The sequence below is a fragment of the Anguilla anguilla genome, chromosome 14 (genome assembly GCF_013347855.1).
Source record: "Anguilla anguilla isolate fAngAng1 chromosome 14, fAngAng1.pri, whole genome shotgun sequence".
Classification (NCBI taxonomy): Eukaryota; Metazoa; Chordata; class Actinopteri; order Anguilliformes; family Anguillidae; genus Anguilla; species Anguilla anguilla.
The window spans coordinates 9,682,453-9,695,399 of NC_049214.1; the positions used below are offsets into that span (position 1 = coordinate 9,682,453).

The window sequence follows — 12,947 nt, forward strand, 5'->3', positions numbered from 1 at the left end:
GTATTAGCTACAGTAGGTTACTTTTATTGCAGTATGACAGAATGTTTTCTCTAATGACAGTGATAATAAAAAAATAAAAAATAGAATTTGGGCAATATCTTTAGACTGTGTGGCTCTTTGAGTGATAGCCTTGTGAGTTGCAATTGTGTTGAAGTGTGAACAGATTCTTGGGGAAATGTTATTAGCAATTGATATTGAAACATTTTTTCTGCATTTCTGAATACTAGACACTAGAGGTTAATGGAAATGTTTTTTTTCCTTTAATTTAACATACATATTTGATGGTATTATTTAACAGTTCTCTAAATGAACAAATTTGCTTTCACTGAGTCATGATAGTCTTACTTATGCAAATAATATGTTTGATGCCTGTCCCTAGTTCAGGACTTTTGGCTCACAAATTTCGCTGGAAAAAATGTCATTTCTTAAATGAATCAATAATGTCATTTTCATTTTTCCATAATTAGCCAAATTGTGTCAAGACCATTATTACAATATCATGTCTAGTATACATATATATATATAACATAACTGAAGACAAAGGACCAAACTGGAATAACCAAAATAGATCATCAGTTTTGCATATTTTTATTTTTTTACATTGTAGTTCCACGGCCCAGTATCAGCTGAACAATAAATAATGCATGGACACTTGAGGACATTTATATAAACCTGTGTATTATATAGTATGTATAATAATATTGAGCTTTATAGACAGTAAATATAATTGACGACACAAACATACAACTATGATCTTACTGCCTTTCATAAAATTGCTTGGGTTTTTGGTTCTAATAAATCCAAATACATGGTTTTCAATGCTTTATAGTCATATATATATCATATAAGTTAATAAATATAAATGTCAGTTTGGCTCATAAATCTTTTCTCTTCAACTTGCAATTTTTCAGTCTGAAAAACATTATACCATTTGGTTGGCCATTTTATTTCAGATGTCTTTCCCTCTTCTCTCTGCCAGTGGTTTTTTCAGCCAGTCACAGACTATTTGAATTAGCCTTTATTTTGATCGCTCTCCTTCTCTCTCTTGTTGATGGGTAAGTAAGTATTTCCAGGACTCTTCCCATTCTGGCATAAATGATTTTTCTTCAGTTTGCTGAGTGTATAAAAACTTCCAAGACTTGCTCCAGTCAGCAAGATGTGCTTTGTCCTCCTTCATAGTTTCCTTGCTTGTCTTTAAATAAGATCCTCTCCTTTGGCGGGGTTGTGTCTTTGCTAACCTCCAGGCATCACCCCACTTTCTCGGAGCCAACTTCTCTTTTTCCAGCGGAGTCATCAAAACTTTCCTTGCCTTGCTCCTCCTTGACATTATATGCGTATACAAGTCAGAGGAATCCTGAGAACTACTTTTCCCAGCTTTTGTCTTGTTATCTGCATGTCGTTTCAATAACTTCCAGGAATGGGACCACAATCTCAGAGATTGCCTATTTGTCTCTAGTTGAGAAAATAAGAATTTTCTGCACCTGCTTTTTGCCAGGATTATTAATTGATTTTGGTGATGGAAATCCTCAGCTTTTAACCAGGATCCATTCTCCATGGGTGGCTGAGGATTTGATATCTTCCAGGGCTTTCCCCATTTTGATGGATTTTCACGGCAGATCTCTGCCACATTGGTCCAGCTTTTCTCCCAACATTCTTTCTTCTGGTGAAGTGTAAGGTTTAAGAACTTCCAAGAAGAAGCCCATTCTGAATTCTGGAAGTTAATGATCTTACATTTTTTTGATAAAATCGCTCCATCCCTGGGGTGCTGACGTTTTGCAAATTTCCAGGACTCACCCCATTTTTCCAAAGATAGTTTCTCTTCGTGTGTGTGGGATGCACAGAATATTCTGCACTTTTCAGCTTTAAAGTTAAACATCATCTCATTGTAGTTCTGGATTTCCAAGGATTCCTCGAACTCGGTTTGCTGGGAAATCTCGAGATTTGTGATTTTCCAAGAGTCACTCCACTCTGAAAGAGACGGCCTGTCCTTGTGGAGCATAGAATTTAATAAGTTTCTGAACTTGACACTCTTAGACAGAAATGTACTATTGCCAGGGAGTAAATCCAAGTGGTCATTTGCCCTGTTTTCTTGTATTAACAGTGCCTTGCAAATATACGGCTCAGATGTGAAAAACCATGAGTTTTCCCACTCTGTAAAAGATGGTTTATCATTACACAATCTCTTCTGGGAGAATTTCCAGGACTCGCTCCAGTCAGAAAGAGATTTCTTCTTGTCCATCTGGTTAATAAATAATTCATCTGTGTGAATATCCTGGAAAGATTGATGCTTAAAATACTTCCAAGACTCACCCCATTCAGATGTAGACAACTCATCACAGAAGACCTGGGGACTCAGAAACTGTCTATACTTGCTCTTGATTTTCACACAACTCTCCTTTTCAGATTGAAAATCTAAAATGCTCTCTGACATTCCTTTCATTGACTCATCTTTTTCTGATTCATGTCTCTGATCATTCTGGGGGAGAGCCTGCACTTGGGGCTTTGTGATCTCCCAGGATCCACTCCATTCAGAAACTGAGAAATCTTGGGAAGTCAGTAATATGTTTATCTTGTTCCCTTTTGGTGGAAGCATCCTCTCAAAATCGTGAATATCTGATGACTCGTCAGACAAGCCTTGATCTGTGTGACTGTTTTTTTCTTGTTGTGATGGAACATGCAAGAGCTTCCAAGACTCACTCCAGTCAGAGGACTGAGATTTCTTTTTAGGCAGCTCGTGATACAGAATCATCCAGGACTCAAACCACTTAGAAACAGATGTTTTATCCAGATTGTCTTCGTGATCCTCATCTTCCATAGGTTCTGATTCTACCGACTGGGAATCAGTCTCTTCAGGCTTTGGCACCTTCCAGGACTCGCTCCATTCTGACATTTCATTCTCATAATCCAAGGGCATGCTTCCATATGACAGACACATGTCCTCATCGCTTTCAATATCTGTGGACCCATTATATTGGTCTTCCTCTGATGATGATTCTTTTTCATGGCTAGGATGCTTTGGAAACTTCCAAGACTGTTCCCATTCCAAACAACACAAATTCTCCTCAAGATCCTGGGAACTCAAGAATGCATTTGACTTGGCCTCCTTTGATAGTAATGTTGTGCCATTATGAAGCTGGAAATCCAGGTCATCATCATATAAGTCCTGCTCTGACCAAGGTTGATCTTCCAGGTTGGGTTGGAGATTCAAGAACTTCCATGACTCACCCCAATCTGATACACTTTCTGCTTGTCCCTCCTCTTCCATGTGCAATTTGGGTCGTGAGAACTTCCAGGACTTCCCCCACATTTGCAGAGACGGTTGGCCCTGATAGATATCATTGATAAACTTTCCCCTTTTTGACAATGACCCCCTTTGATTTTGAAACTTGGAGTTAAAAATATCAGTGTTATTCATATGAGAGAGAGCTGGTTTATTTAAGTAATTCTGAAGTGTTGTGTTCTCATTGTGCCTGGCTTTTCTCTCCAGCCTTGGCGGTGCCTTCCTCTTGGATTCCATACGATTCTGCCATTCTTGATTAATCCTGAAAACAGAAAGCAGTGTCTTTGAAGGTCACTGATATAACATCCACTGCTACCTTTATCAATGCTTAATATGAGGAAAGTGAGAAGCATAAACCTGTGAGGTATAACTGCATTGAAACTAAGGCTATGGAACTTACAATTTCCCAGTAAAATGCATCTATTTACCATATATGTCAGGTGGAGAAAGAGGGGTGTCTAGCCACTGTATGTTTTTACCACTTATTTTAATATTTTGTAATAGTCTATGATTAATACTGAATTTGTCATTCCTGTTGCTCAGTGCTCATTGCTGCAATCTTCTCTATTCAGGAAAGCACAGACACAATGCACTCTCCTCCAAAGCATGTGATGTCATCCACTGTTTATAACATCGCATTTTGAAATTTGCACAGCCATGCATTGAAGGAAGGTAATTCACTAACTCCTGCAAACAGCTTCCAAGAGAAAAACCTTGCAGAATGGATTAGTTGAAGAGCTAGAAAACGATGATAAGAGATTATTCAAATTGATTAATCCACTTAAGACAATGTAAACATCATGCAGTTTCACATGGAAAGCACAAAAATGAAACAGGCAAATATGATCCAACTGTGGCAGAGCCACCAATGTAGCAGCATTACTCTCAGAAAACAAATTATGTGTGCAATAAAACCAAATTTCATATTTAAATAAATGCTGGATATAGAGTCAAAGCTTCTTTGAGCAACTCGTTTGGCCTCATTAATACATAATTAGTGACTTTTTAGTGATAAATAACAGGGCCAGGTGGAATAAGCAGAAAAAATACAGAATGCTGTCTTTCAAGGAAGATGGCCTTTTGATGGACTGTTTCGTTAAGATGTGCAGTGCAAAAAAAACACAAAATCAGCATCTGAATGCTGCTTTGATTTATGCAATTTCTAGAAGAGCCTCAATTATTTATTTTATTTATATTTACGGGTACGGGAGTGGCACTGAACCTACAGATAAATATAAAGGTGAAATTTACAGCCTGTGAAAGTTTCAGTGTTTCAGTGATTGCTAAAAAATGTGAAAAAATATTTTTTAAATAATAAGAGTTTTAGAAACTGATTTCAGTTGATTGTCAAAAGCTTTGAAGAGAGGACACTTTTGTTACTTGCTCTTGACCAGTAATTATCTGCCACTCAGCAAGCCTCCACTCTGTGTATATGAAACTGTGTCTTTAGAATACCAAGCAGGCAAATGTCTTAATCTTAGTAGATATACCATATGCTGGGTATTGGTGATTAGACATTCTGATGAGGATTGATGCAGCTACAAAAATATTCCTGAAAAAATTCAATAACTCATTTTATAAAGGGCAGGTAAATGTGTAAATAAAGGTTTTAAACGAGCTGCCTTAGTAACTGGCATACATTCAGCCAAAGCAACAGAAATGTGGAGAAGCTGAAAATGACAATTGACTGCAATAGTGTACATATGAAATCTGAGGATATGATAGTATTCTTGAGGTGAAGGGACTTTAAAACAAATTCACAGCTTTCTGCAGATCCATTCTTGAGGCAATTGTCTGTTGCAATGTGACTTGTAGCAGCCATCATCCACGGTGAGGAAACAAATAGTCATTAAACTTCTGGAAAATTTCCATTGTGAAGTGCTGTGCAGCAGCTTGTGTGCAAATGAAGCTATTCAAAATAAAGACAGAATGATTGATTGATTGATTTATTGATTGATTGATTGAAAAGGACAATTATTGCCAAGAACATGGAGCAACACACAGAATGCCTGTTCAGGGCTAGGACAGTTTACCTGGATACACTTGCGAGAGAAAAAAGTAAAAGCACACACTGACCTTTAGCCGATGGGGGGAAAAAGATAGCCAGTGCTGAAAGCTCCAAAGAAGGCAACAGAGAATGCTGCTATATTTAAGCTCAAGCTCAAACATACAGCATGACATCATATTACATAAGTCTAGAAGAAGGCATGTTGCTTGTTTAAGTGGGGCATCTTATATGGAAAGCTGTGAGGATTTATCAGGTTGTGTCTGAAATGGAATCCAGGAACATGATACAGTATTTACTCATCTTAGAAGTGTATGGGAGCAATTCTGAATGGTAAAACTACAGGACGCTGGTGATTCCTGAAGAGCATCACACTCCTTGGGCAACCAAAGAGCTGCAGAGAAGTTCATGAGAAAGTAAAATCATCTGGCTGAATTCAAAGCCAGGTGTTGTAAATGCAATTCATAGTTATGCGCAACTATTCCTGCTTTCCATATTTGGAAATAAAGTATTGAGTCCAGTTTACTCATCCCTCTTGAGGATTAAGAGGCGCTCTAAACAAGAAGATGATGTGCGTCTTAACCAAGTACACACGGGCACTTGCAAGACATCAGTCCTTTTCTATTTTCGGAAAGGTATGTGAAACTACAAAAAGAAGCAAGGTTCTGCCACTCTGTATCACATTTCAACCTTTCAAGTGGCTGTATATAAGAAATTATGTGAAATATTTTTTTACAAATTAAAATGTTTTCAGAAGAAGAACTTGTGTTAAAGTTCCACACTAAGAAACACTTAATTTTTTATTTTTTATTTTTTTATCTGATACGCTATCTGTATCTATTCCTGTTGAAACATTGTCTGGAATAGATAACACAAAAAGGATTAAAATGTGTTTTATTTTGCACACGCTTGCTAGATTATTGTTTTATTTTTCATGCTTACTTCTGCTAATCGCATCTTTCAGATAGCTTCCGTATATCATCGGTCAACTTTGTAAAGAAAACATATCTGTGTACAATTCCTTATCTGAGCATTTTAAAATATGATACCAGTGTCAAGTGGATGCACTTCTGTGATGTATTTTGTTTTAGTGTTAGTATTTTGTTTTGTTAGTGTTTATTTGCACATCTTTAGCTTGAATAAAAAATGCATGCACACATGCATTTATACTCCACTTTGTTAGTGAAAAGCTGAGAGAAGTATGAAATTAGCTACAGAACTGGCTGAATGAAATAATGGCCACGGATTATTTTGGTGGATTAAATTTGAAGATTAGGTTATTTGTTGTTCATCATATCCGCCATATGACTGAAATCAAATTAAGACATGCAAGTGTGGGCCACTGTGTCTTATGAGGATTTTCTCATTTTAATTGCTGCTATCAAAGGTGTCTATAAAGGAGGTTGTCAGTAAAATAGGAGCCAATATTTACAGACAGGTTATACATGGGTCAGGTCTTACTGTTGCAGTGCACTCTTTTTCACCCTCTCGTCTTCTGTGTTCAATTTCTGTGTGTATGTTTTCGTTCTGATTTCCCACACATTCCGAATCAGAGAGGCATTACACACCGCCTCTGGACTTTTCTCCTGAAACATTCTGAATCCCCCTGAAAAAGAAAAAAAAGAAAAATTAAAAAAAATTATTATTAAGATAAAGATTTGATATTGTGTGGCAATAAGATAAACAGACACAGGCTGCTGTAAACAGAAACAAATGCAGGAGCATTCCTGGAATGCTGGCAAAAATCACAATTCCAGGTTAAACTTCAGAAGATCTTTTCAAGCATTAGAAACACACTAAATAATAAGCTTGGAGTCAGCTTGTACCATGGGGTTTTCCTTCTTGAACATACCGTATAAAAAACAGCTGGACAGAAAAATTATATATTGGGAAAAAGGCTGTTATTTTATTGCCTCCATGAATTGAAATTAATTGTTTGAGGTTTATATATATTTAATAGTCTTTGCAAAGACAAATTTATTATTGACCTACACAGGATACAAACCAGATTTAAATATATGACAGATTTATAGGATTTCCTTATTTTTAAATGCTTATCCTATTAATTATTTGTGCTCAACTGGAATTAAATCTTTTTGAAAAAAATGTTGGTGGTACTTTTATTTATGCACTGTTTCAAACAAGCATTTCAAGCAATATTAGCCTGAAGTTTCAATACAGTATTTTAATCCACATGCTTTTCTTCTTGATCTTGTTAGTTGGCAATTTTAATTCTTCTGTGCACAATTCTATTTAGGCTAATCCAAACTAGTTATTTTCAGCTGTGCAGTATCACATTTTCTACAAAAGATGTCTTGGATTAATATGAGTAAAATATCCACTAAAAACACAAAATATGTTGTGCCTAGGTGTGCACCTTTGATTATTTAATTGGCCAGTACATTGAAGAATATCTTTCTTGAGTAGGTTGTTTAGTAATGGGATGTAGATCTTAACATTGAGTTAACATTTAAAGCTTAGTAGTGTTGAGCAAATGAAAACAGAAGAATGCATGCCTACATATATTTCCAAGCCATTAACCAATAAAGTTATTATGATGCACCACTTTATAATCCATTCTTACTTCAAGTCTATTATTATTATTATTACTCTTGTGCTTTTGTCATGGAAATACAAGACATGCATGCTAATGTACGTGTATGCAAGACATACAACTGAAAATGATAAAATAAGGAAAATAAATAGCATTCCCATTGCTTACCAGTTACAGTTAAACCTGTTCTTGGTTCTCAAACTTCAACAACCTGTTCACATTCACAGAGCAGCTCATATATATCCGAGACTGTCAACCATATTTAACCTTCCTGTGTGACTGGGATGCTTGAATGTGCTATTTTTACCATCTGGAGATACGATTCCTTCTGTCACACTTACAACAAGTGTCAGCCCTGTGGACGTGAAGAAATGCTAAACTTTACTTGTCCAAATGAGAGACAACAAATAAATGATGAATACTTTGTGCACAAAAAATTTGTTTACCTAACTTTCATTATTTAAAAAATTGCAATTACTATTGAAATGTAGTTCCGGCTGAGCCCATCTATGCTACACAATTTCACATTTCCAGAAGTATTAATCGACTAGTAAAGACAATATAATTCATGGTAGAATTTTTACAGTAATTTGTTGCTTTTGTTAAGTACTATTAAGTATAAATTGCTCCCCAGTGTAATGGCACCCGGGGTCTGTGGTCCCTTTGGTATCTACAGTTCAGCTTAAAGCAGCTGTGCGTCATTTTTGACATTACTAACTTTACAGGTCAGCTCCTCCTTTGCAGAGCAAATAACAGATAGAATAAATACTTTTATTTCATTTAATATTTTCATATTTTAAAAATATTATCCTTATCTGCATAGCTTAAACAAATGATCATCGAAAGGCTTTACTTTGTGATCAATCCACTAAAATGACAGCAAGCATATATGTGCGTATTTATACTATTTACATAAACACAAACCTGCATAATGTATATACCTGTGTTATCCATAAAATTTTAATGTATTTCTTGTTCTGAGGAAGTGCTAGAAATAGCACAATGCACAGAATAGAGCCCATGCACACCAATGTGAGAGACTCCAGTGTGCATGCTCAGGATCCATCATGATGGAGTGTTAAAATGCAATTGTACAATCTGCTTGCTAAAGCTGCATATGAAGTATCTTCTTCTGACTTATGTCTGCGCAATCTCCACTTCACAGATTGCAGTATCAGAAGTAGCAGTGGTTTAAAGTGGTAATCCTTAATTTTTTTTATTACGTTTGGTGGATTTGGCGACATCTGTAGTGACTAGTGGTCAAAAGAGTTTGTGTTCATACTCCAAATCCCAGAGTTGCATTTCAAAAGAAGCTACACCCCCAAACAAAACGTCATGGTTTGCTTGGGGGTGTAGCACTATATTCTTAGAACATAATCCCACGGTAGCATATTTTCAAGAAAGAAGGCTAGAGACGATCAACATCAACATCATCATCCGACATGGTGATATTGAGAAACATATAAAACCTAATTTAAAAGACCAAGTATGAACTTTGTGGTTGTGGTTACATTTTATACATTTTATTGTTAGAGAGCCACAGACACGTCAAAGCTGAGACCGCAGGTGAGAACGAGAGGGGTACACCCGACTTCCAGGGCCACAAGGCAGGTGGCTCTTGAATGGGCACTAAAAGGATAATTACATTCCCCACAAGTTCCTTTGCCGCCATAGAGATACAGAAATCACTTTGCCCTAAACTGGGTGGAATATCGGGCAAAATAACCAAGTCTTGCGCTATAAAGTTCACAGATGCTTTTAAACAATCAGTTTTGGAACAATCACGGAACAGTGTATACCTAGGAAAACAGTTTGGCTGACACAACTGGGGCGGAGCACCACAGAAACACACGCACTTCACGATGCCATCTGTAACGCATCGGCTTGCATTAGTTCACTTGTGAGAAACAAATGTCATAAACAATATGGAATATTGCCAAATTCAATTGGTGGCGGAGCACAAGTCAGCAAATTAACAGGCGATGTTGTAACCTAACAACAATGCCCAATGAGATGACCGTGAGTGGACTGCACCGATCCCAGTTTAACGGCTGCCTCCAAACAGAAGAATAACTTCGGAAAGTGCCCATTACATTACATTTATTTTTTTATTTATAGTGCCCAGGCCCCAGCAGCAGCAGAAACAGCAGTGTTTGGTCTCAAACCAATGGACAAAGGATTTATGAAACATGCTCCCAGTTGCTCATCCACCCACCCATTTGCACCGGTCAATGACCTCACTAATTAGGGTCATTGAGAATGAACTCGGTGGGCATGTACGTGAATTATTTGCAAATTATGGTGACAATGTATAAAAACTGAACTTAGTGTGAGCACTAGTTAGGGTCACTACATTAGGTAAGTCAATTTCCCCAATCAGAAATAGTATTACTGATGAGTCTGCCATGTATTTCAGAGTGATTTAGGGATTCATCAAATACACTCCAGCGTGAATTAGGTGCCAAAAGCTCATATTGTGGTAATTAATAGAAGCAGAAAATTACATTTTATATTTTCCTGGATCAAAATAATTTCTAGGGTTAACAGAATAGAGGAAGATATGACCAAATATCATTAATTCAATTGCATTGACTAGGTGCACTAATCTCGTAATGAGGCCTAGTGCCATTGTCGCTTCATTTTTGTCTCACAACCACAGAGATACAACAACAAAACTGTGGGTAAATAGCTTGCTAGCTACCTGTTAGCTAACAGTTATAAAGTTTGCTGATTTAGCTTGCTAGCAACTATTTCCTTATAAAGAGCTGAACTATTGCCTATTTTCAAATGCTTTGATGTGAGTAATATTTCTGATGACAGACTAACATTAAGTTGAGTGTTGTCAGACTTTGTAGCATATTGAATATATCAGCCTATTAACAAAACGGTTACAGCATCTAGCTGTATCTATATATATATATCCCTATCCCTAATATATCCCTTTTAATGCCATGGTTATATTTTTACATTTCTCCTGACATCTTGAACAACTCTCATCATATTGTGTTGAGTTTGTGCATGAAAAGTAATAATAATTTTTGTTGCTGATATAAATAAACGTTTTCTTTTTATTATATAAAATCATTAGAATAGTTCAATCCGGTTAGAAGGTTGGGAAGGATATTTATGTCCTAAATGCACAGCAACATGCCCATATAGAAAAAAAGGAGGTCAGTGGTCAGCTATGCATGTCCATAAGAGAATGTTAGCATGTTTGGATTCTCTCTCTCTCTCTCTCTCTCTCTCTCTATCTATCTATCTATCTATATATACATATATGTGTGTGTGTGTGTGTGTGTGTGTGATTGAATACACCATATTAATTAAGTCAGCTCTCTTGAGGAGTTAAGGAGTAAAGATAGATCTGTACATCATGTTCTGTGCCTGAGCTGTGGAACATGAGATTTCACTGCATGTCTCAGGACATGTTTAGTGAATAACCTGGTCTATTAACTTTATTGACCCACAGGTTTTATTTTAGGCAGAGTGAATGCAGCGTATGGCTTATTTATGTGTACAGCTACATGAACCTTAAGCCTGGATTTAGCACTGTTTTGAACATTGTATTTAACATAATTGCATTTTTCTTCAAGTTGTTTGAAGGTAAAAACTGACACTTTAATTAATGACGCTAATTTTATGATTAATTAAAAGTGAGTCAAAAGGTAATAAATGTGTGTGTGTGTGTGTTTGTAAATAATTAAAAGGCAAACACTTTCAACTATTATACATTACATACAATAAGTGTGTTGCTTATACTGGTTATGCTGAGTTACTTAAGTTGTTCAGACCAGTAATGTATAAGCAGCTTTAAAGACCGCAGTTGAGAAAAAACAAAATATGAATAACACGTCACTTTATTAGGTACACCTGTTCAACTGCGCATTAACGCAAATATCTAATCAGCCAATCACGTGGCAGCAACTAAATGCATTTAGGCATGTAGACTTGGTCAAGACGATCTGCTGAAGTTCAAACCAAGCATAAGAATGAGGAAGAAAGGTGATTTAAGTGACTTTGAATGTGGCATGGTTGTTGGTGCCAGACAAGCTGGTTTGAGTATTTCAGAAACTGCTGATCTACTGGGATTTTCACGCACAACCATCTCTAGGGTTTATAGAGAATGGTCCGAAAAAGAGAAAATATCCAGTGAGCGGCAGTTCTCTGGGCGAAAATGCCTTGTTGATGGCAGTGGTCAGAGGAGAATGGCCAGACTGGTTTTAGCTGATAGAAAGGCAACAGTAACTCGAATAACCACTCGTTACAACCGAGGTATGTAGAAGAGCATCTCTGAACACACAACACAAGGAACCTTGAAGCAGACGGGCTACAGCAGCAGAAGACCACACCGGGTGCCACTCCTGTCAGCTAAGAATAGGAAACTGAGGCTACAATTGGCACAGGCTCACCAAAATTGGACAATAGAAGTGTGACGTTGCCTGGTCTGGTGAGTCTCGATTTCTGCTGCAACATTCAGATGGTAGGGTCAGAATTTGGTGTAAACAACATGAAAGCATAGATCCATCCTGCTTTGTATCAATGTTTCAGGCTGGTGGTGGTGGTGTAATGGTGTGGGGGATATTTTCTTGGCACACTTTGGGCCCCTTGGTACCAACTGAGCATCATTTAAACGCCACAGCCTACCTGATTATTGTTGCTGACCATGTCCATCCCTTTATGACCACAGTGTACCCATCTTCAAATGGCTACTTCCAGCAGGATAACGTGTGATGTCACAAAGCTCAAATCATTTCAAACTGGTTTCTTAAACATGACAATGAGTTCACTGTACTCTGATGGCCTCCACAGTCACCAGATCTCAATCCAATAGAGCACCTTTGGGATGTGGTGGAACGGGAGATTCACATCTATCATGTCAATATAAACCAAAAACTCTGAGGAATGTTTCCAGCACCTTGTTGAATCTATGCCACGAAGAATTAAGGCAGTTCTGAAGGCAAAAGGGGGTCCAACCCAGTACTAGCAAGATGTACCTAATAAAGTGGCCGGTGAGTGTAATGCCATTTAACACCACAGGGAAGACACAGAGTGTGTATGCTCCAAAGCTGAGATGTGTGTTGGGGACCAAGATAGACTGGAGGTTACCC

General features: G+C 37.3%; 1 protein-coding gene across 1 annotated transcript; it reads right to left on the reverse strand.

Annotated features, from left to right (window-relative positions):
• Positions 1-565: 565 nt before the first annotated feature.
• Positions 566-8,476, reverse strand: LOC118212405. The gene is made up of 3 exons (XM_035390236.1): positions 8,008-8,476; positions 6,747-6,891; positions 566-3,542 (listed from the first exon to the last, which is right to left on the reverse strand). The coding sequence occupies exons 2-3, from the start codon at positions 6,878-6,880 to the stop codon at positions 1,019-1,021; spliced, it is 2,658 nt and encodes an 885-aa protein (XP_035246127.1). The 5' UTR covers positions 6,881-6,891; positions 8,008-8,476; the 3' UTR covers positions 566-1,018.
• Positions 8,477-12,947: the final 4,471 nt, after the last annotated feature.

Excerpts from the sequence above, each read along its gene's own strand:
- LOC118212405 (XM_035390236.1), bottom strand. The coding sequence starts at position 6,880 with ATGTTTCAGGAGAAAAGTCCAGAGGCGGTGTGTAATGCCTCTCTGATT. Across the intron at positions 3,543-6,746 it reads AAAAAGAGTGCACTGCAACA|GATTAATCAAGAATGGCAGA; the intron begins GTAAGACCTGAC and ends TTCTGTTTTCAG.